The sequence below is a fragment of the Motacilla alba genome, chromosome 3, assembly GCF_015832195.1.
Source record: "Motacilla alba alba isolate MOTALB_02 chromosome 3, Motacilla_alba_V1.0_pri, whole genome shotgun sequence".
Taxonomy (NCBI): Eukaryota; Metazoa; Chordata; class Aves; order Passeriformes; family Motacillidae; genus Motacilla; species Motacilla alba.
In genome coordinates this window covers 93,971,534-93,995,015 of record NC_052018.1, presented here as the reverse complement: position 1 = coordinate 93,995,015, position 23,482 = coordinate 93,971,534, and the positions used below count along the sequence as shown (strand labels likewise).

At 36.3% G+C, this 23,482-nt stretch overlaps 1 protein-coding gene across 1 annotated transcript in view; it reads left to right on the top strand.

The window, feature by feature from the left end:
* GPATCH2 (G-patch domain containing 2) overlaps nucleotides 1-23,482 on the top strand; it is a 127,446-nt gene that overhangs the window by 19,892 nt on the left and 84,072 nt on the right. Inside the window, exons 4-5 of the mRNA XM_038130426.1 lie at nucleotides 2,423-2,605; nucleotides 3,711-3,790. Coding sequence (XP_037986354.1) covers nucleotides 2,423-2,605; nucleotides 3,711-3,790 — 263 coding nt within the window. The remainder of the gene's footprint in view (nucleotides 1-2,422; nucleotides 2,606-3,710; nucleotides 3,791-23,482) is intronic.

Sequence of the window (23,482 nt, the reverse complement as noted above, 5' to 3'; positions counted from 1 at the left end):
TTTTGAGTGGGGAGGCCTCTGTGTTTTATTGCCTACATGTATGAGGTAGAGAATTAATTAAATGCAGTGGTCTTCCCTGGCTCTGAAGGGAAGAGGTCTCCTTGCTTCAAGGTGGAGCAACTGGTAAGCAAAATACCTGTAAGTGGTGTCGCCTGGTTAAGAATAGTAGTAATAGGCTTATATTTGCCTCAAGGTGATAATATGATTTAAAATATTCAGAGGATTCAGAGTTGTTTAATTTCACAGACAAGGAAGCTAAAAACCAAGTATATCTGGATGCTGCTGTCATGTGGAAAAAGACTAAGAGGTTCAGATCTGAAGTCCGCCTTTGGCTGTAAGCAACAGAAGTGCTTAGGGAAGTGTATAATGGCATAAAAATTAAGCTATCTTAACAGAAGATTGCTTGACATACTAATATTCCTGTTGCACAAAAAGGAAAAGTAATTTGATATTTTTTTCCCCAAGAACTGCTATTCGGTATATAGCAAGATATCAGTTTCCTTCCATAACTGCTCTTTGCCCTATTGCACATTCCACCAACCCAGTCTGAAATTGTAGCTTTCTTCCAAGACTGCACTGCCTGCCTCTTACAGCCTCTGTCCCTGAACTCATCATGGAACCCCCATTTCAGAATTCTGTGTTTACCTCCATGGATGAATTATGTGTAAGAAGACAACTTTTGAACTCCTGACAGTATTTCTTGTTAGTGAAGGCATCTGGAGCTCTCATGACAAAATATAGAGACGAAGTTTAACAAACAAAAGTTTGGAAAGTGGTTCCAAACATAAAGGTTTGGAAAACTGAAACAAAGGATTTCAGCCTTAGCTCTGAACCACAGACCAATCTAATTAAAAGGTATGGTTGTCCTTCCACCACCACCAGTGTCCCTATTAAGTGTTCTTAGAGTTCCTCCAAAGCCCATACCTGGCTGTAACAAAATGAGGATGGTGAATGCCTCTGTGAAATGTCATAGCTATAAATGAGGATTAGAGTGAATAGGGAGAGCAGGCAGAAATGCTTCAGGAATGCAAAGAAATTTAAATCTTTTTTTGACCTATGTATCTCTTCTCACCTTTGTTTTCCCCTTCCTCCATCTAAAAGTTCGTGTTCTGTAGCCTCTGCTAATTTTGCTTTTAGTAGTGATCATTAAAGGTGTAAAGATCCCATTTCACCTGTAAGTAACCAGTGAAGGACTTTAGTTATTCTGTATTTTCTAGTAGTTAATTATTCTATATTTTCTAGTAGTACTTGTTCTGATTGAATGTTTACAGACATTTTCACTTGTCCTTGATCTCAAATATTCTTCACATTGCAACAGTTTATTTGGAGAAAGTGTGTTGGATTTTATTTTTCATTAAATTTTGGCTTTGGTTTTCATCATTTGTGTTTCCCCACTATGGCATTGAGTGACAATGAAACTTTGCACAAATGCATTTTTATTCTTGAAATCTGTGTCTCACAAATCTTACATTTGTATCTTGCTTAATTTATTTCCAAATAAAAATGAAAATGTCAAACAAATAAATTATGTGCAGAAATAATGAAACCTGGTTTGGAAGTAGAATAACATGTACAGCACATACCTAATCTAAGTTTTGGGTAGAGGAAAGGAAATTTCCCATGTCTTTTGAACCTATTTTCTGTTCTTCTGAAACTAGATGGTGTGTATGAAAGAACATGTTTTAAAAGAAACGTAAACATTTATTTTTAGTTGCCAGTGTGGTTATGAGCTAATTTTAAGATCAAATTTTCAGTCTTGTATTTTCAGTCTTGCCTTATTTCTTAATTTAAATCCAGGTATTTAAATTCTACATAGATAAATATTGTCAGTAAAAATTAACAACTTTGTGTTATAATGCAGTATAATTCTCAATCATGTGATGCTGTCAGTTTTCATTTAAAATCAACTTTTTCAAAACTTATTTCTAAATGAACTTAATCAGATTAACTTCATTTAGTCACATCTGTTCTTGATTGTTTTCCCTTTTTACTAGCCATACAAATCATGAAATTAAGCTAATTATATACCATTATCAGCTGCAAAGAACCAGTTTCAGTTTTATACCTTTTAATTCCCTGCAGGAGATTAAGGCTTGTTTTTTTGTTAATATGTAAAGTGCAGTAACTTAAATGGATTTCCCCACAGTTATTGCCAAAAGGATTAACTAGTTTATTATTGTTTTCACTATTGTAAATTGGTTTTAAAGCATTACATTTTATGATGTTTCATTGATGGCAATGTTTGTCGTGCTATTGAGAAACATTTTCCAAATAAAACTGCTATATAGGAGTAATTGTTATACAGCTATAAAGTGAAAGAAATAATAATCCTGTCAGAGTATTTATTGATGGTAACATCTGATTTTTATCTTCTCTGCTCCTCCCTCTTTTTTGGGGATTTGGGCACCTTGCCCTCACACAGGTGATGATGAGCAGAGTGATTGGTTTCACGAAAATGAATCTGGTGGAGCGTGTGGAATTACAGGGGTCATTCCATGGTGGGAACAAGAAGACTCCACAGAACTGGAGAGAGAATTGCCTGATCCAGTCTTTGAAAGTATCTTAACTGGTACTTTTCCTCTTATGTCCCGCTCAGGGAGGAGAGGTAAGTAGCAAATCAAGCAAATGCAAGCTGTAGAATCACTTGGGTACAGTAGAAGGATATCTGTGGATTGTATTAAATATGTAAAATGTGGACAAGTCTTGGAGTTACCTGTTTGTTTCCTTGAACTGTTAAATTTTTAAGATATCATTAGAGAGAAATAACTCAAACTCAGTTATTAGAAAAGTCAGAAGGCTCATTTTGATGGCCTGCTGTTTTTATTTCTCTCAATGTTTGCATTGAGAATTTTTCAACATTATTTGATATGAAACCTGATGTTTCATTTTGCTCCTGGCTTCTGCTGTAATGTATAGAATTCTATAGAAATTCATTAGTTTAAAGGCTGGAAAGACTAATGTGACCATCTGCTTTGCTTTATGGCCATGTTGTTTGTATAGGAGAGGGAAGGGTTCTTCTAGAGCATGGATTGAGATTGTGACTTAGAAAATACCCTTTTTCTTTATTTCTAAAATACTTCCAACCACTGTGGATCCAGTGTAACCAACGGTAAGCTCTACCAGTGTTGGATTGTATTTACAGCTAGGAACGCACTCTTGTCCACAGATTGAAGTTGTCAGGCCTCAGCTTGCTGCCAAAGAATTTTGTTGTACCTTCCTTTGCCACAAGGATCTTCTTTCCCATTCAAATACAAATCTGAGCAGTGGTCAAATCACTTTTAAACTACTACGCTGAATGTATTGATTCCTTCTGTGAGGATTATTCTCTAGACGCTTGGATTGCTTTGGAGGACTTTCTCTCTGCAGATTGGCCAGATTTAATGTTTCCTAGTGATAAGGAAGTTGTAAGTGGTGTAGAAATCACTTTTCTACTGTAGTTCTGCTATGTTTTGCTTGTGCTATGTGCTGCCAACTGTGCATAGATCCAGGATGGCAGTAAGAATAGCTGCAGAATTTTCAATTTTCATGACAATTTATTCTTTCTCTTAGTTTTCCCATTCTGTGCTCTGTGTTTCCATCAGTAAAATGTTTGCCAATAAGATGGTTTTGTTTGACAGAGTTCATATTGATAGGTTCGTGTGTAATGGTGAATTTTATTGGTTCTATGGTAGAGAAAATAGTCTTAAACTTGTACTTGTACTTTTTTGTAGGTTTCCAGAGTAGATGTAGTCATCTTCATGGAATGCCAGCAAGAAACATAAAAAAGGCTTCAGGAAACCAGAATGCGCTGGTAGGTGTTTTTGTTTTTGTAAGCTCATGTGCACTGTTCTGAGAGGATTTTAGAAAAGCATATTGTTCTTATGCTTGTTCCCTGACATTATGGATGGATAATGGAACTGAAAGACTTGGTGCCACTGCTTCCTGAGTGTATGTTTACTCTTTCTAAATATTCTGACATCCCGCTGCAGAAGAAAGAGTATGATACTGTTTCTCAGTACTTGTTTTGAACTAAGCAAAGGAAAAAGTTTTCAGTGCAGGTGTGTGTGTATCTGTGTATAAGTTACTATTTTCTGTAAATATCTTGTGTCTATATGAAAACATGTTTCACTTTTGTGATGAAAATCAAATCAATTTCTTTTCTGATAATAAAAAAACTTTCAGGATGCATTGTGGTACAATTTGGGTCATTTTTTATCCCAAAAAATCTGTTTTGAAAAGTATGTCCCTGTTTTCTTTTGTTCGGTTTACACCTGCGTGGTCAGGCAAAAAGGGTATATACAAAAAAAATTAGAACAGGTTATCAAAGTGCCTGCCATAGAGATCGTGCATTTCTTTGTATTGAGCCTGTTCTAAAGCTGGCACTACAAATGGGATGTTTGGGGCTTTTTACAGCCCTAGGAGCAATGTTTATAAGTGGAGGGAAATAATTCACTTGTCTTTGCGTTTCTGTGCAATCTAATACTTGGATTTTCCTACAGCTTTTGTCCAAAATAAGTTTCTAATTTTTTTTTTTTAAATTTTTCTTTGGAGAAGGGCATGATGAGAAGAGAAATTTGACTTCTTAAATTTAAATGCTAAAATTATTAAGTATAACCCAGTCTATTTCTTTCATATAAGAAAAATGTTTGTAAGAGGATGTGGGAGATCCTTTATCAGGCGTAATAAACATAGGCCAGGACAATAAATACTGCAACATGGATATTCTTTATTATTTGACAACATTAAATGTTTTCAGATTTAAACTGCCTAAACAACATAAGTTGCTTCTGAGAAATGTAAGAGTTATTATATGTGGAGCAAATAGAAAGGAACTGCTAGAAATTTAATTCATTTGGAAAAAGCAAGGTTTTTTAATTGAGGTTCCTGTCCAATAATTGCCATTTGGAGCTGAATAAGGTGCTTTAAAACCTTGGCCTGTGATCTCTGCTGTTAGTGGTCGTGAATTAGATGAATGCTATCTAGTTCTTGGTTTCTTATCTACCTATTTTTATTTTTGGTTCAGTGCTTGCTTGAGCATATCTGGGATTTGTAGCCCATTTTCTAGGCTTATTGCAATTTCACTCTGGTATTTTATAGGAGCTATTATAACTGATAGGTTAGCTTCATGGTACTGATGATACATGACCTAACTACCCTAAAACCTTCCTTTTCCTCTAAATTGTAAAAAGGTGATTAAATTTCAGTTGATGAAGATATACTGTGAATGCATATATATAATAAAAATCCTAATGTTTATTTTCTGCTACGCTTTCTGGATTGTCCTTAGGAGTCCATTTTGTCTTCCAGTCATGATATCCCATATATAATGATGGTAATGTAGTTCCCTTTATAACAAAAATCCAAGCCAATCTACTAAAGACTGATAATTCAGTTACTTCCAGTTATTAAATATGTCATTTGCATGATGTTGTGGAAGAAGGTTGGCATGTGAATGTGGCTTCTGAGTCACTATGTTTAGGCAGGAGTCACAAATAGAGGGGATGTGCTGTTAGCTCTGCAGATGCAGTTTTCTGACCTCCTTAATGACTATTTATGTTTGTGGGCACATCTGCTGCATCTGTCTTTGCAAGTATAAACCAGAGCTCATGTGCTTCCTTTTGTCAGTGATTGCTTCCTAAAGAAAATCGTCTTTAGATACTTAAATTCAATGACAAAAAAAAGTCATTTAATACCTGTGACATCTGATAACACAGAACAAGAAGTAATTACTGCTATTAGATGGTAACAGTGAAGAATGCTTTAAGAAAGATTAATATCCTGAGGAAAGAACGCTGCAGACTCAAGTTATTGAACGGAATTGTGGGGTGAATGAATTTTCTTCTAGCAGCAATGAGTCTGACATCTGTATCACTGCTTTTACAGGGACCTGAAAGGGAGACATGTTTAAAAAAAGAGATACACTACCTAAAAGATACACATTATATCTTCTCTTTAGTCTAAGGGTTTGTAATTTGTATCCAAGGAATGTGAACATACAGTTGGCCTTTTGCATGCAGTCAAGGCTTAAGCTTTTTTGAAAAGCTTGGTTGAAGGCTCACAATTGTAGCAGCCAGCAAAGCCTGGGTGACATCACAGGTTTGGGGAAGGCAGAGAGAAGAGCTATGATAATGGCTGGATATACCCTCATCCTCTCTCAGAAAGCGATTCATGCCCAACTGTTTAGGTGTTTTCTTGTAAGAGAAATGACAGGCTGAGAGTGTGAGTATCGCTTGCTGCGGACCAAGGAAACTGCCTCCTCACTAACGCTGCTCTTTGGGTTACGGGGATCCCCAGACAGGCTGCATTAGAAACCAGATAGCTCAGTCCTGTACGGAACTGCCTGTCCAAGTTCCCAAGCAGCTCCCAGCCACAGGCTACCTTAGCAAGCTTCAGTGATATCAGCTCTTTAGTGATTATCAGTTCATTTGTAATTTCAGCTCTTAACTTGCAAGGTGCCACAGGCAGACGCAGGGTGACAGAGGAGAAAAGCCATGTGAGGTTCCGCAGCCATGTCTTTATTGATCTTCTGCGAAGGTCTCAGGGACAACTCTTCTGCCAAACTGGGCAGAAGTAGGGGTTTATATAGGGTATGGAGGAATTGGAAATTGTCCACTCGTAAGGGTTAAAGGAAAGTGACCTATAGTCTTACAGAGAGATAAACAAAGGTCTGGAGGCGGAAGAGAGGGGCTTCTAAGGTCAAGTCATCGTGACTTGGCATTCCCTATCTTAGGCTGTTGAATGCCAGGGAGGCCTTGCAGGCCCTGGGCCTGCTACAGCTCACATCATGTTCACAGCACAGTGGGAGCTGAGGATCAGAGGAAGAAAGCTGCTCTTTATGGACCAGGCAGTAAACTTGAAATTGAGGTAGCCACAGCTAGCACTTAAGAGTCTCTCCAGAAGCTCTTCCTGTGTTTCATGGATGAGTTGCTTATTTGAGCAAACTCATGGGTCTTTCTTTTATCAGGTGTACTGCCTTTGAGTCAAAACACTTTTTTAATAATCACACAACACTGGACAAGAAAGAGAGTAGTTAAAATCCTAGCGTGCATGTACTTTGAAAATCCTTAACTACTCCAATGTGCAGGTTGAATGAGTTAACAGCCAATGACAACTGAAAAGGCTGAGCAAGAAAATGGAAAAAAATAAAATGTTCAGTACAACTTAGGGCTTATAGCCTTTCAACTGTCCAATTCATTTAAGATAGGCAAGTTTTTAGTGGAATCTGTAATTAAGTAGTTTGTCATGTATATATTTTAGGTTGCAACTATAATGGTGGCTTTTTATGTCTTCATTGCTTTGTTTTGTGATAGCATCAACTGTAACTATACTTGAAAAGAATTAGAAAAGCATGTGGTTTCTCTAATACCATGCCAAGTTGATAGTAGTAGCTTTGTAGTTAAAATGAGGAAAATTGTACATTTGCTTTCATATTTAATGTACTCTTTTATAAGGTGTATATTGCATCAAATCTTATTGTGGTTGAGTTGAATTGGTTGAATTCTGAAGTTACATATGACCTGATGAAGTAGCCCCAAGCCTCACATTGCATTATGTTAGGAAAAGGCAGAAATCCTGCAATTTAGAAGTAGTGTTCCATGAATGAAACACTGATTTCTTAGAAGGAATGCTTTTTTCTTCTGGTCTTTGTATGTTTGTGTACTTGGCACTTATCTAGTGACATATAGTTTATATACATGTCACTTTTCTAGTACTGTATCTGTGTTTATTCTAGCAAATTGTATGTGAAGCTTTGGTATTTCATAGAATAAAATCCGAATTCTAACACTTCAGATGTGTTGGAAGGGTACAGGTTTGTTTCTATGATAAATACCTCTTTACCTAAAATGGTTAAGGTTGTCATTTTTTTCTCAGATGGATTACTGGGGAGAGCATAAAACCCTTTTTAAAGAAAATGAGAGTTAATTATAGATAGCAAAAACATAACATGACTATTTTCTCATTTTCTTCAAAATGTTTTGCCCAACTTAGTATTTGACTGAAAATGTTGACTTTCATTCACAACTCCTTCATACAAATAAATGGAAATACTTTTAATAAGTTTTTAAAATGAGTGCTGTTGTTTTAGCTACTCCTTATGTGGTTCTAGGCACTGTTTCTTCTCTGAGACAGAGAGAAACATTGCAGGGTTTTGTTTAAGACTCTTCTGTGTTGCCTCTTCCTGCCTGTATTCCCTGTCTGGCTGGAAGCTGGTAAGTGATTTCACAGAGCTAAAGTGCAAAAAACATGACCAATAAAAAAAAGATACTTTCTTTTGACTCTGCCAATTTTTCTATCCATCACCTTTGTGTTGTGGGGCTTGGTTTCATTATATTAAAGACAGCTTGTATTAAGTCTTGTACTCCTGGATTGATTTATTTTTTTTCACAGCTGTGCTACTGAGCTTGACTATACACAGTTGAAATTATTCAAAATGTGTTTAAAGGATGAAAGCTACATTGCCAGGACCCATTATCTGAAGGTGTTTGGGTATTTCTCTCAAATCCTATGATTTTTTTTTTTTTAAAGTTCAAAGATAAAAGCTTTTCTCAAAAAAATTGTTGACAGATTAACAGTCTATTGACGTTAGGAGAAAAGATGCATTGAGCATTTGTGCTGTTTTAAACAGCTTTCAAAATGTAAAATCAAATCAAACATTTCTGCTTCTAAGTTCTTTCTAACTGAAGAAACAGCCAGGTGTTTTCAGGAGCTTTTTTCTTGTCAAAATATTTTGGAAATAAAATGAAATATTACTGGGTAAGAAACCCTGCTATAGATCCAAGCAATATTTCCTTAAAGAATAATTTGGGCACTGTTTTTACGCTATTGGTCATAAGCCTTTTTGTGGATACTCTGCAACTTTTGGAAGAACACTGCTTCTCAAGTTGAAGTGTATTTGGTGGTGTGGAGAATTTGTTTATGTTGGATGAGTGGTATAGAGTCGGATAAAACAATACAGTATCAGCAAGATGCCTGAAGGAATTTATCTGTGGTGTATTAATTATTTTCTTTAGTTAATGATTTTCTGTCATTTGGAGCGATAGTCTCTATATCAAATTCTGTGGAAATGTGATTGTATTGGATTATAACAAAACTAAACTCTTGTTGAATTTCACACTTTGATTCATTCATGATGAGGAATAGTAGGCCTCTGCCTGAGGGTAACGTTTTTAAAACCTTATGCTGCTAAAACTGCAAATGAATTTACCTTTAAACAAGCAAGAAGGTAGGTTTTTTCTGGTTTTGTAATGGTTTTATTAATATTTCCTGTCATCAAAAATACTCTCAGCTACTGAAAGCATTTCTCAGTATGCTTTTGCTTTTTTTTTTGTTTGTTTGTAATTACCTTAAATTTTTACCTACTTATGCCAAAATCTAGTCAATGTCATGCTCTTTTAATCCTCTCTTTAACTCAATACCTTAGTTTTATCCCTCTGCATTGTAAAACTTTCTTAAGGAGTGGGTGGTTTCCTGCACCTGTGTGCTTCCTGCAGATACGTTTTTTTCAGGCGGAAAAATTCAGATTGATAGGAGAGGAGATGCAGCTGTGATGTCAGTGTAAGCCCTGCCTTCGATTCTTCTAGTGTTCAGTAGCTATTGGCAAAAATACTACAATTTTCCTGAGGAATGAGTCAAGCAGCACACTTCTAGACTTCAAAACTTAGTCACATTGAAAACAATAGTTTCACACCTAGCAGATGATGTCCCTTCCCATGGCAGGAGGGTTGGACTAGATGATCTTTCCTTTCCAACCCAAACCTATGAACCAAAGGGGGAAAAAAAGCTTCAATCAAGTTTCAAAACCTCATCATAAACAATGTACCTTTCAAAATGAAATGTAAATATTGTGGAAAATGTTGATGTATCTGTGATGTTTTTAACTTCATGTATGTATACATTTTTGGAGGAACTACTCACTGTTCTTACACCTTTAATCCTCACCATGTATTCCACATAGCAAGAGCTTCTTTTTTTCCACAAATTAATTTTCCAGTGCATTTTTGCTAAAGCTTTCACTTACACCACTGCAAGCCTAATGTAACTTCCATCTGCCATGGGAAGCACCTGATGGAGGGCCTAAAGCTGCTTAGTGACTTTCATAATGGCTTAGTGTACTTCCTCATTGAAAGGATCCTAATTGCACCTGTATCATTTTTCATGGTAGGTCAGTTGTCATAGCACCAGCAGTGGTATCCGTATGTATTGCACAGTTGGTTTGTCTGTGATTGTTCAAGGCAGAGCACTGCAATTAATAAGTCGGGTTTGTCAGTGTTGATGTCATTGTTATGAAGGGTTGTGATTTCTACCTATCATGAGATTTGTGGTTAAATAAAGTCTGCCTCACAAACTGTTCGCATTAAGTGACAGTGATTTTTGTGTCACCTGAAATTGTCTAATATAAATCTTCAATTATCATGGTGTCATCAAATCAGTAAAGAGGCACAAATAATACCACAGCATTTGTCTCACTTGAAGCTGCAGTTCATTAGCCAGAAAATAGTTACTGGTGAAGGTGAGCCATGTGTTTTTCATTCATTTTTCTGTACCACTTCCTTGTAAATTAAGAGTGTAGAGTCTTGAGTTGTGTCCTGCCTTGATTCTTACAAAATCCATGACTACCAAGAAAAAAAAAAGTTCAGATGCATCAGCCAATTACTAGCTTGTGGAGATAACAATTGTACTTTATCAACAAAATTTAAGTACCTTTTAGGTATAACCACAAAAAGATATTGTGTCACAAAGCTCACGATGTTTTTTGAATTGGTATAGTTGACCTGCAGTGACAATCAAAAGCATACCCTTAAACTATCAAAGATTAACTTCTGTCTAGCTGAAGTGAATGTGGTGACTTAGTCTCTCCTTGGACTCTCAAGTATTGTGTCAGAACCAGCATCCCACTTCAGCAAAGCAGTTGCCCTCCAGCATTAGTCTCAGAAATGCCAAATGTGCTGCTTAGTTTTTTAGATGCATTCTGTGGTTTATTCATGGTGACAAGTGCTATGAACTGTTAGGCTGAGCAGTATTTCTTGTAATTCACCTCAACCCAACCGCTCCAATGATTGTCATCTACAATTTCACTTAGGTTTATTTTTAAGGAGGACAAATAGCATTATGATATCCCTTTCATTCTTCAGTTAGTGCCTGTCTTGAAAATACATTTAATACAGTTTTACAGCAGTCTTTACAAATAATAATGATTTTTAAAACCTCTGACCTCGAAATACAAAGCAACATGATTATTCCTCTTGTTTTCTGCAGCTTTAAAAGAAATCCTACTTTCTAGTGTGTGGCTGCATAAAATGTTTCTTCTCTAGACATTTGGAATTTGCTTATTTTGACTTCCCAAGTGCCTATGGATTCTTCTTTGATGTTTTATGTTCTTGTGCAATTCTAATGGAAAAATGAATCCTTTAAATGTAATTACACTTAGTATCTTTTCTGCAAGAATATTACTGTTGTATCTCTTTTAGAAACTTCTTAATGTCTCAAGAGCAGCATTTTGAACAATTAATGGTAGAACACCATCTTGTATCCAGAGTCAAGTTAGGAGTTGGACTTCCTTGTGTTGAGCTTGATGGGGAAAGTTGATCCTTTAATGCTGAGAATAGACAGAAAATCACGTGTAATGGGCAAGGAACACCTGCACAGATTCTATGGCTTACCTGATAAGCAACATCTCATTTATGTTGTAATAACATCATAAACATCAAGTAAAGCATGAAAATCATGACGGTGATTTCAGCTAACAGGTTGTTTAACATTTTTTAACAGAAAACAAGTACAGTTCCTAAACACTTGGAAGTTTCTTGCTAATTCAACCCATAGTTACTCATTCACATGAATAGGTTTTTCCATCAGGGTTGCTGATAGATGGAACAACTTGAAAATATTTTTTTTTTTATATTGCCTTTTACATGGTGGTCATCTGTAATGAATACAGCCACTTTAGATGTCTAGAGGTAAGCAGAGTACTTCCGTTAGATATCTAGACTAAGCCTATTAAGTGACTACCTAGATTTGTTCTAATATGAGCACTTATTTGTTTTGTTCACTGATTCTGTTAGAATTAGTTTATGTAATACATATTCTAAAAATCTTGTGTGAAGTGATAGATAGCATTAGCAGCTTATCTTTCTAATCATTACTATAAGGCAATGATGAGAATATTTTAATGTTGTTTGATTTTTAACAAAAGCAGAAATATAAACCCCAATTTAAATTGGGGGGGGGGGGGAGGTTATATGTTCAGTTTGAGTTCATATGGCTTGTAACCAGAGTAAGAAGTATTGCAAAAATAGTGAATTAAACTGGATCTGTAGTATTCTCTCCAGCAATTCATCATGGCAGTGCATATATCAAATTACTTAAATTACTTCAAAATGCAGGACAGAAAATAAAGTAGGAAACATATATGATATATTGTATTGAAGTTGAGTCAACCAAGAAAATTGCTTAGCTTATTTTCTGATGTGAGAGATTATACAGGAATGGAGAGGTCCTCCTCTGCCATTCTCTTTGATTGCTCTGACTTCAGTCGGATGTAAAAACAGTGTTCTGTAACATGTTGAACACAAACAGAAAAGACAGGAGCAAACCAGAGTTGTACCTGGTTTGCTCCTGTACCAAAAGTAAGTTGTACCTACCTTACTTTTGACTCAGCTGGATTGCTACTGTTTGGTTTCATGAAATAAGAAAATCAAATGTGCATATTGAGGAGGCAAAAATTACTCAAAAGTGCTCAAAACTCTTCCAACACTTGCCACATGATATTTACAGCAAGTAAGCACATAACTGAATGCAGAATCTTTTCTTTACAGAAATGTAGGCTTTGTTTATGTTTCTGCAACATGTTCAATTCGAAGACCTGTTGGAAGTGAGCACTTAATAAAACATGTTTTTCCAGAATCAGAGACAGCAGTGCTAATTTTAAATAAAATGGTGGTAAGCAATCCTAGATTGGAAAGGTCATTCCCCACAGATAATCAGTACTTAAAAAAGCTGTCAGTTGTGAGGTGAGTCACAGAAAAACTCAAAGCTCCTGAGTTTTGTGGGCTCTTGATGTTGTGGGAAAACCCTGCATAAAACATTGGTATGATGTTTTCAAAAGCATAATAATTATTGATTTTTGTGTACTTACACCATTTGTCCAGTTGCTGATTTACATAGAGTATCTAGGAATAAAGAGGACAAGAAGAAAAGATTTATTAACATTAGCAGTTGCAGCTGGAGTGGTTCAAGAGTGTATTAGTCCTTGCCTGTTAATTACTGTCCCTTCAGCTGCAACATAACAGGTGCTTTTTTAGCTTCTTTTTGAAGTGAAGCGTAAATGCTTGTAACTGATCAAGTGAACACTTCCAGTCCAACAGTTTCGATAACAGCTCAAAATCTGTTCCACTCAGCCCCTTGCAATTAGGCTCAGCAGACTCTTATACTTGCTCCTAATCTGATTTTTGCTGAGAATAGTTTTTCTCACTACTGACTTTGGTTAGGAGATTTGACAGGTGGTTTTAAGCACCTGCATTCACAAGTAGAAGACTTTCTCATTTGTTATTTTTCAGCTTTGACTAAGTATTCCTGTAGATCTTGGTTTTAAAGGTCAAGGAAGAAACTTCTAAATTCAGAGAACTGAAAGTTGTTTATTTAGGGAGTCATGTTTTCTTACTGTTAGCTGATGGGCAAACTCTGTTTCAACTGTCTTGCTTTAGATGGGTATTTCTTTAAACACTCATGTAGTTCACTTCAAAGAGCTATTTAGAGAAAATGTGCCCCATTTTCCCTTTGCCCTGACCTGTTTGCTTTGGACAAGGCTTCTAAAAGCCCTTTTTTACAAAGACCTAAACAGATACATACAGTATGTTCACAGTAGGTTGGATTTTTATTCCCTGAAGAATATGGTCAAACTGGAGAAAACCCTTTTTCCTGTTTTCTGTCATACTGTTATGCTATGGAAAAGAAAACACTGTACATGTCACATTGAGATTTTGTTGCCATACTGCACCTCATTTGTGATTTTTTTTTAAACCTTGGATCTGCATTTTGGTGTAGCTATAAGGCAATTTAAGACTATTTGCACTACCTAAAAGAATTCTAAGAATATTGCTTCTTAAAAGTTATTCTAATCTCACTTTTCTATGCAGCAAAATATAGCATTAAAGCAAAATGAAGGCAATGACTGCATATAATAGAAGGGGGGGGGTTTGCATAAATAGGAGCTACCATTTCAGTGTTAAGTTGGGCATAAATATTATAAAATATATTGTTATGCCTTGTTCAGGAGAACATTTAACTGTATTTTTTTGGATTGAGAGTAAGTATTAGATATTATGTGACTGTAAAGTTTAAAAACTCTGAAGGTTTTATTAAAGTTTTCTTTGTACCCAAAGCAGTATCATTATAAAATTAGTTCCCCTATATCAGTGAAGCAGCTGCATCTTTTCTTTAGCATTTAATGTGGGGTATTTTTTGTTTCAGGAAAAAGCTTCATTTATATAGGATGTTTTACTGCATCTTATATTAAATATTACTAGAATGTGGAAAATATTTTTAAAATATTTGGGGGTTAATGAATTGGTTCTCTTCAAAGGGAAACAAAACACTAAATATTTCTAATCCTGCATTATTTACCGCATGGATGGTTAAATGCTACTTTAAGCCCCATAAAATTAAAAGGGAGAAATCTGCCAACTGTAGCAGGAATTGGATTTAGGAAGAGTGGTACAGAGCCAAAATATTGCTACAGAATTAAATGTCAAAAATCTTCTTTAATAGTAGATATATAGTTCACAGTGTCTGGTTATGATTAATACATTTAATCTAAATCACTGAAAGTTGCGCTCTCCTTTTCCATAAAATACAATAGGACACAAATCAGTTTTACTGTAGGTGGATAACAATTGGAAAATAATGCATCTTCCCGCCCAATAAATTGTCAGTTATACCTTTTAACTAAAATCGATTTATCTTTCCAAAATTTATTACGATTTCTAATAATAAATCTTTTCAAATGTTTATTCATTTGCTTTTTGATACATTTGTGCCACTTTTGCTATGGTCTAATGTTTTTTCTTTTGATTCATTGTAAATTAGAAAATCTATTTTGAGTCAATTTTCTAGTTAAGAAGTTAAAATCTATAACCCAGCCATTTTTTTCATAGTCTCCTTTGCACATTTTAATACCCTTGAACTTAGATCCAATCCTGTAAATTCTGATCAGAAGGTGATTAAAAGACTTTTCACTGTAACTTCTTGACTGAGGGCCAGATTCATAAAACAAGTACTTATGAGATTGTTAGCCGGGTTTTTCCTGCATGTATCTCTGAGTCCAAGAGGAAAATTGAAACAATTACAGCAGATGAACAGATACATACATAAGTTTTGGTCAAAGGTTTTTAATATGGGCAATCAGAATTGCCCTTGTGAGTGAGAACCCAAAGATGGTGTGATAGACGCCTCCTTTTGTTGTCCCTTTATTGCAGCAATACAATGGCAATAGTGGCGATTGCTAAAGCATGCTCTGTGCTCCATTATTTGGAGTGTCTGTAATTATCCAGTGCTAACCTCTACAAGTGTGGTCACCTGCCATGTAATGTTCTCAGAAATAACACTATTTTTAAGAATGTATTTTTAAAGAAATTTCTCTAATGGTCGATATTCTAATCTGCATTGTGAAATTGTGTTCACTGTTCAGCAGTTTCCTGCTCTGTATATAATAACATGTGTCAGGGGAGATAGTCTTATTTTTTTTACAAATCTCCCAATAAGCATATTTCTTGTTACGATCCAGTTAAAAATGTGATCTTAATCAGATTTCTGACAAGAATTATGTATGAGAAGGTTAAATTAGTATGTAGCCATCTCAAATTTCTTAAAGGCACAAATATGTTTTGTTTATAATAGAAATGTGAACATTGGCAGAATAGAGGAAGAAGGCTAGAAAATGTTCGAAACATAAAATTACAGTCATAATTTGAACTTGATCTACAGTATCACTTTTTGGCAAATTTGTGTAGCTGAAAGCATCTTGGGCTTTAAAGTGATTGATTTCAAAGTTTAAAAAATCATTTGTGTGGATGGATTGGAATTCATTAATTTTACTAATTACACAGTGAAGAAAACAGATGTTTTGATAGGCAAAGATCAGGCTTTAATTACAGGTCTTACCTGCTTATCTAAAAATAGTGTCAATATGTTCACGTCTCTCTCTCAAAGTTAATTTCTTATTTTTATATGGAAGTATGATTTTTTTACCCATTTTAAGCTTTACTCTAATTTTGTACAAACACAAATCTAATATTTAGAGTACTTATCGAGGGATACATATGTCATAATCATATATTAACATTCTTCAAGAGTAAGATGGGTGAAAAATGCCTCTTTAAATTGTCAAAATCAGAACCACCTAGTGCTATTCTATTTCTAATTGTAATAATGTGTTACAAAAAGAGCCAGAACATTTGCAACACAGCAGAGTTTCCAGCAGTGATGTAAATCTGTGTGACCTCCCCTTAGGACTTTTTATTCTGAGCTGTTTAGTGGGTAGGACTACAGCCTACAAGAGAAAGGCAGAGAAAGCTGCCATAGAATTAGAAAAACAACTTAACAGAGGATTTGTGTATGCTTGTTTTGTGCTTTAGCCAATCACTATAAATGTTGACTGTTTTAATTGCTTTAAATGTGTATTTGTCACTGCCTTGGGGAAGTGGAAATTACTTAACTAGTGCTAATAATTGGCAAGATACAGAAAAACATGGTCTTTGAAAGGAACATTTGCAACTGAAGATGCATGATCTATTAGAATAATTCTTTTTGTGCCACATGTTTCTGTGGTTGGAAGAAGCACATGAGCAAACAAGCATCAGTTAGTGTAACTGTTAGAGTGAATATTTAATAGTGTAAACTGATGCAAGGCTGTAAATTAACTCTGATATGTAACAATTGTAAAATTAGAATCATGTGATTATTTTTAATTTGTATAAACTCTTTCAAGCTTCAAAACATGATTTTCTCAGAACTACATTCATGCTGTCATTTCTCAGGGTTTATAGTTGAGAATGCTTTAGTTATTTCAGAAAGTGCGTATGTTGCATGGAAGAGAATGCTCATGTCTTTTCAGAAGAAATGTATTTTCTTCTGAATTAGAAGAGTGAGCACAACTTGTAAAAAAAAATAAAGTATTGAGATATGTGTACTGTAAAGCAATACAAAATAAAAAAACATAAGCAGTATCAATAATAACCCATTAGTAGTGAACTCCAGTGGTTGTCCAGATGTTCCATGACAATCTTCTCTTCCTTTTAGATGTTATGGGGTGGGGAAAGGTACTTTCTAAAAAGCAATCTGCTTGAGTGTTCTTTCAAGATTTTGGTCAGGGGGATTATTTTGGGGTTTTTTTATTCTTTTTCTGTGGAGGGAGGTTTGCACATCAGTTGCTTATTTCAGGGGAGTTACTACAGCAGGTGGTATGATCAGAGCTCTTCAGCAGTCTTAGAGGGCAGTGGGCCCAAAATCTGTCATGAGCATAGAAAATTTCATTATGACTATCTGTGTCTAGTTGTGGTGATGTATTGAGTGGTTGTGGGACCTTGGAGAAGCAGGTCCTTAATTATTTAGTGATCTTTTAATTCTAGTTTAATAGATATGAAACTGCTGTTTACAGATTTTGATTGTCGATTTTTGGTCTATTGCATCCATTGTATCTATAGTCTGCTAGTTTACCCTGTAGTGATCAGGGAGTAGAAAATATTTCCCAAGGGAGCTTTCAGTAAAATCATCCAATATTGTTGCTGACAATTGATACATTCTTTGTTGCTGGTTCTTTGAGAGAAATTGGTGACCCTCCAGTTAGTATTATTGTGTATTTTTTTCTGTTCAAAATCTTTGGGTTTCTTTTGGATGTGTTTCTTCTACAGTTTTTCCATTAAATTAGTAAAGCAAAGAAACTTAATCTCAAAATAACTGAAACAGGAACATAGCAACATAGTAGAGAATGTTCTTGAATGAATAGCCACAAATAGTATTTGTTGTAGCTAACTGTTTTGATAGGATACTGAGTGTTGTTACACCAACAGCTTTTAAGTTTCACCTTCGTTGCCATGGAGATCAACTGTACAAGTATTATTCTTGAAAGGAGATTAATTCTTGCCTCCTGTGCATAGAAGTGTTTAGGGAACAGGTGAATGTTTAGACACTCTTGCTTTGGAAGGTAAATAATATCCTTGAGGTATTGTACACTATGGCTTTCAAAATGTGTTACCAAGCGCAACTATTTCTTTCGCCTTCAGAGGAAAATAAACAGGCTCTTGTGTCTACCCTCACCTAAAGGGAGACAGAAGAGTGCCTGGAGATTCAGGTACATCTGGTGTCCCCTTTATTCTTGCTGTCTTGCTGGAGGAGCTGGAAGTGGCCAGTTGTGCTGTCAGCCTCCACATAGCCCAGAGGTCTCAAATGGCCTTGACTTGCGCAAAATAGATTATTCCAGTAGGGTGACAGAGCTGGTTGGCCGTTAAGAGAGCTAATCAAAGCAGACACAAACCCAAGTATAATACTGTTATTAGAAACTCTGCTGGCATCAAACTAATTAAATGTAAACACCTAAAGCATTCATTTATTTCATTATCAAAATTATCAAACTGGTGAAGTGCCCACAGCTGGGGAGAGGTGGGACTTTTTGACCTCACTTAACCTCTCTAGTATAACTAAGAGGATCTGTCTTGGCAGCCCCCTCTCCAAGGGGAGATCATCAAAACCATTAATGATCTGTCCATTGGCAAAATGCCTGGCACAAATTCTCTCAGAGCAGACTTTTTAAAGCTTTGTGTGCTTTCCTTAGCATACGTCTTCTAACTGAGCATTCTGAGGAAGCTGGTGGTACTTGTCTGGGTTTGTGCATCATTAAAGTTTTTATGGTTGTATGATTTATAGAGATCAGTCTTCTTGAGCCATGTGTCCAGTGTTGTTTAGTATTGATCTAAATGTTGTGTGGCCTGGAAAGCTGTATTACTTGTTGTTTGAGCAGCAGCACCTATACACTTCACAACTTGTCTGACGAGCAGTTTGGAGAAGGCTGGCAAACCCCAGGCATATTCCTGATCAAGGGTCTCCTGATGTTTGGCAGAGTCTCACCTACTGTGCAGCAATGGCTGATCTGAAAGGTATCAAACAAAAGAGGGGTGAGATAAGGAGGGGGTTTTGGCAGGCATTGCCATGAGTTAGTCTTGTGCAGCAGGATGGTAGATTGTGAAAGGTTGAGACGGGGGAGAGCCCATTTGAGATTTTCCTGTGTCTTGCCATGTGCTTTCTTTATAATTTGTTCAGCCTCTTTCAAGTGGAGCAGGTTGACATAAGAACTATGGATTATACCAATCCTTGGCTTGTTATATTTGTGTTTCTTTGTCTTCCAAGAGATGTTCTGGCTAGGTGTTGTGTGCTCTCCTGGCTTTGGATGTCTCTGAATTCCATATGTATTTTTGTTTCTGTTGGGAAGCACTGGTTTGTTTTTGTGGGTTGGAGTGTTTACTGTGCTAAATTTCACATGGCAGACTTTGAACAGACATTTTCAACAGGTTGAAGATTGCATTGAGTGCCATGTTTGCTTGTTGGCAATATACAAAAATGCAGTTAGCAAATACAACTATTTTTGACCATCTCAAAGAACTTTAGTTTCTTAAGGATTTTTTTTTTATGCCTTTTGACAAAATTTTTTAGTTGCAGGAACTTTTACTCCCCCTTCCTTTTTTTACCTAACTCAAGTCTTTTTTCTGTTTCTGATGATACGCACAGTTGTCTTTTCATAGCTATTTAAGCCTGCATACATACATACAGCATGATAACTGAACTGCCTGTTTGAAGAAGGGAACATGTGGGAACAATTCATGTCAGTGTGTGACATGAATTGTTCCAGCCTCCACGTGTGAGTTGGCTGAGTTTGTGCTGATTTCTCCCAAAACACAGGTTCAAGTGCCTATTTCTGTGTGGATGTGGAGGGAGTAAAGTCCCTCCCATTCTAAGCAAAGAGTAGATTCAGGATCACTTGATAAAGCTGAGCAGCCACAAGTGACCTGATGACATGCATCCCAGGGATGTGGGAACTGACTGATATTGTTGCCAATGCACTCTCCATCATATTTGAAAAGCCATGGCTGTCGGGCAAAGTCCCTAATGACTGGGAAAAGGGAAACATTGCTCCCGTTTTTAAAAAGGGGAGAAAGGAGGATCTGGGGAACTACAGACCGGTGGGTCTCACTCTTGCATCTCCTCTGTTCAGCATTTGTCCCCTTCTGGCACCTCCTTTCTGCATCCTCTTGTGTGTGTCTCCTTTTGGCTTTTGCCTCCCATTCCTAAATACTCTTTTCACAGAAGCAGCAGGGACTCCTGGTTCCATTCTGGTGTACAGTGAGTTGATTTTGTCCATCACACAGCCAACTGGTCACCAAATGTGACTGGCACAGGCCAGTCCCTGACCATCACCTACACTCTATTGAGACTGTTTACCAGATTCATCGAAGCCAAATTTAATTTTTTTTCATACAGTCAAAGCCTAGTGTTGTCTAATAGTTAGGTATCTCCTAAATAGTTAATGCTAATGAAGTTTAAGAAACAGAGATTTGGGTGAGTTTACACTCATTAAATCTGGATTTATCTCTGTGTGGGTTTTTCATATATCTGTCTTATTAGCGAGTAACACCCTCCCTTCTGTTTGATAGGAATGCAAGAAGAAAATACATAGCAAGTTGAAATTAATGTGTGTTAGGGTATAGAGTATAAATATGGAATAATGAAGCTTCTTTTATTAATTTCAACTACTTCTGTTAATTTCTAGTAATATACTATAGGACCACCTTTTAGTACTGTTTGCATGGATAGCAACAAGCTCTGCTGAAGTTCTAGATGAAATGTATCAGCTTTTAAACTTTGATTTGCGGTAGTTTGTGAATTTACTAAAATGGATTCAAGTAGCATCTTGGAAAAAAAAAGTGTGATACGGGAATACTGTCAGAAGAACCTTGAAATTGAATTACAGTTTTAATATTCAAACTGGGGCATGTATTGTTATTTGTAGTATATGTAAAATGACTTTTATAGATGAAATTTAAAATCGGTGGCGCAGAATAGGGTTTATAGTGCATGGTCTTTAAGAAGAACAAGGAAGGATCTTTGATGTAGAGCATGTAGCAGAAAGATGCATATTTATTAAATAAAGGAATTTTTAAATGGGGGTATGGTAAAAGAAAAGGTTGTTCTTGCCAATGTGCTAGTCAGATGATAGTGTTCATTGCCAAAGATAAATGCTAAGTGTTTCTCTATGCTTAAGTATTTATTAAATAACTATTATGTAGGTTTACTAAAACAATTAAAATTGTAAAAGATTTATTTTATGAAACAATGTGAGATTTTCAAATCTTAATGCCTGAGACTCTCATTTCTAGGAGTCTGGTTCTTTGTGCTGTGCTGTCAGTAGCACCTGTGTTTCTAGCAAGGTGTCGTGCTTTTCTTGTTGGTACAGTTTGTGGTAATTGGGAGTGGGGCTGTGGCTGAGCCTCGTCCCTAATGGACTACCGCTGTGAAAAGCCGGTGAACAGCATTGAAGGTAACGAGACACGGAGTGCTGAGGTGCACTGACCAACTACCAAAGGGAACAGAAGGCACACAGGTGCAATGCATGAACATGAGGGGTATAAGAGGTGTGGCTAAAGAACAAAAAGGGCAGATGCTTGCAGCCTTCTGAAGTGATGTTACTCTGTATAGGCAGATACCTTAAGCCTTCTAATGTGGTTTGATTTTACTCTGTTTGGAGATGCTTAAAGCCTTCTCAAATTATATAGTGACTGTCTGTGTATTATGGCTGTCTCAACTGCAACATATGCTGTTACACTTTCTTGCCGTCCTTGGCGTTCTGTCTGAATTGCCAGACTTGGCCAGTTAGGCCTCTCTCTATCTGACTTAGATGTGTGAATTCCAGATACCACAGGAGATGTCTGTAGTATTCTTTAGGACTCAGGGGACACAGGTGTGAGTAGAAGCAAGTGTTGGCAGGGGCACTGCATGAAGTGGCAGCTTGCTGGCTCCATTGTGCTCTGTCTGGTTCCTCCTGTAACTCACTGCATGCAGTGATCACCCCAGACCATTAAGCTTCATATATTTAATGAGAATGTTAAGAGTTCAGTGTTGTCCAAATATAAGCTAAATATGTCTTGTGTAATTGTCTTATTTAAGGCAAAAAATAAACCAGAACCTCCCTTCTCTCTTGCATCAATCCTGCCTGGGACTGCCACTCAGTGTTACTTCCAGGGCAGGTCTGGAAAAGGATACAGAGAAAACCACCTGCTATTGCCATATACATTGTTTCCTGGACTCTCATTTCCCAGAAATTTTTCATGGCATTTTCTCTTTGTGGTTTTTTTTTTTCCTTTGGCATTATCATAGCATTTTCTCTTTGGATCTTTTTGACAGTATTCTTTATTCATAATTTCCTTCCTTACCACATGGTTTGTACTGGTTTTGGTAGTCATTTTAAATAAATTTATTTTTCACAGTAAGCCTGATGGTTACTTCTGCATTACTATTGGAGAGTGGTGACAGCAGAGACCGAAAAGCAGTAACAGGCCTTGCTTGGCAGTGCATCAATGCTGAAAACAGGACCACAGCTGCTTGGGAGCATTATGAACTCTGGCCTTCCAGAGACTGATTCAAGGCAGTCATTCCAGGAGAAGGAATTTACTTGGATTGCAAGAGATTGAGTATTGTAACCAACAACCCTCTCTTATTCAAAGGGGAAAATTCTTAATACTTTGATAAAAATCCTTGGCAGTTTTCCAGGAAAAGGCAGGTTTTTTTCCCCCACTACTCAAATTGCTTCAAAAACTTTGTTGTGGGATGGGTATGTAGGCTGAGAGAGAAATGTGGTTTTGAAGATAGAATCCAAAGAATCAGGAAAACAGTGCAGTTGTTTTCAATATACTTTTTATATTTTGTACTTTTCACTTCAAGTGGTAAGAAAAAGATAAGATAAATGTTCTGTCTGAATTATTTAATCCTCTATTCAACTTAAAATGTCATGAGAAATCTTTTTAAAGAACAATCATGATATATTAAACACCCTTCTCACTGTCTTGCTCAGGAATATCAATCTGGCTTGCTGGGGAGTTATAATAATCTGAAATTCTATTACTTGACAAGTCTATTTGGGGGTTCTCATATTCCAGTGGAATTAAGAGGTATTCTAAAAACACCTTTTCATTTTGTTATCCACAACCATTTCCCAGAAGCCATTTATGAATTTAGATTTTACATTTTGATAGGGATGAGCTATTAGACATTCATGTATTGCTGGTTGGTGTTTATAGGAAATGGGAAGGAAGAGAAATGAGAAATATTTTCTCATTCTTTTTGAGATCCTAATTGTTGAAATTCACTTTGAATGATTTGTGTTGGCTCTTGCTTCTAATCTTCTCTGACTGTAGTTACAAGTAAAATAATAACCAGTATTTTACCATTCATCACAAATTTA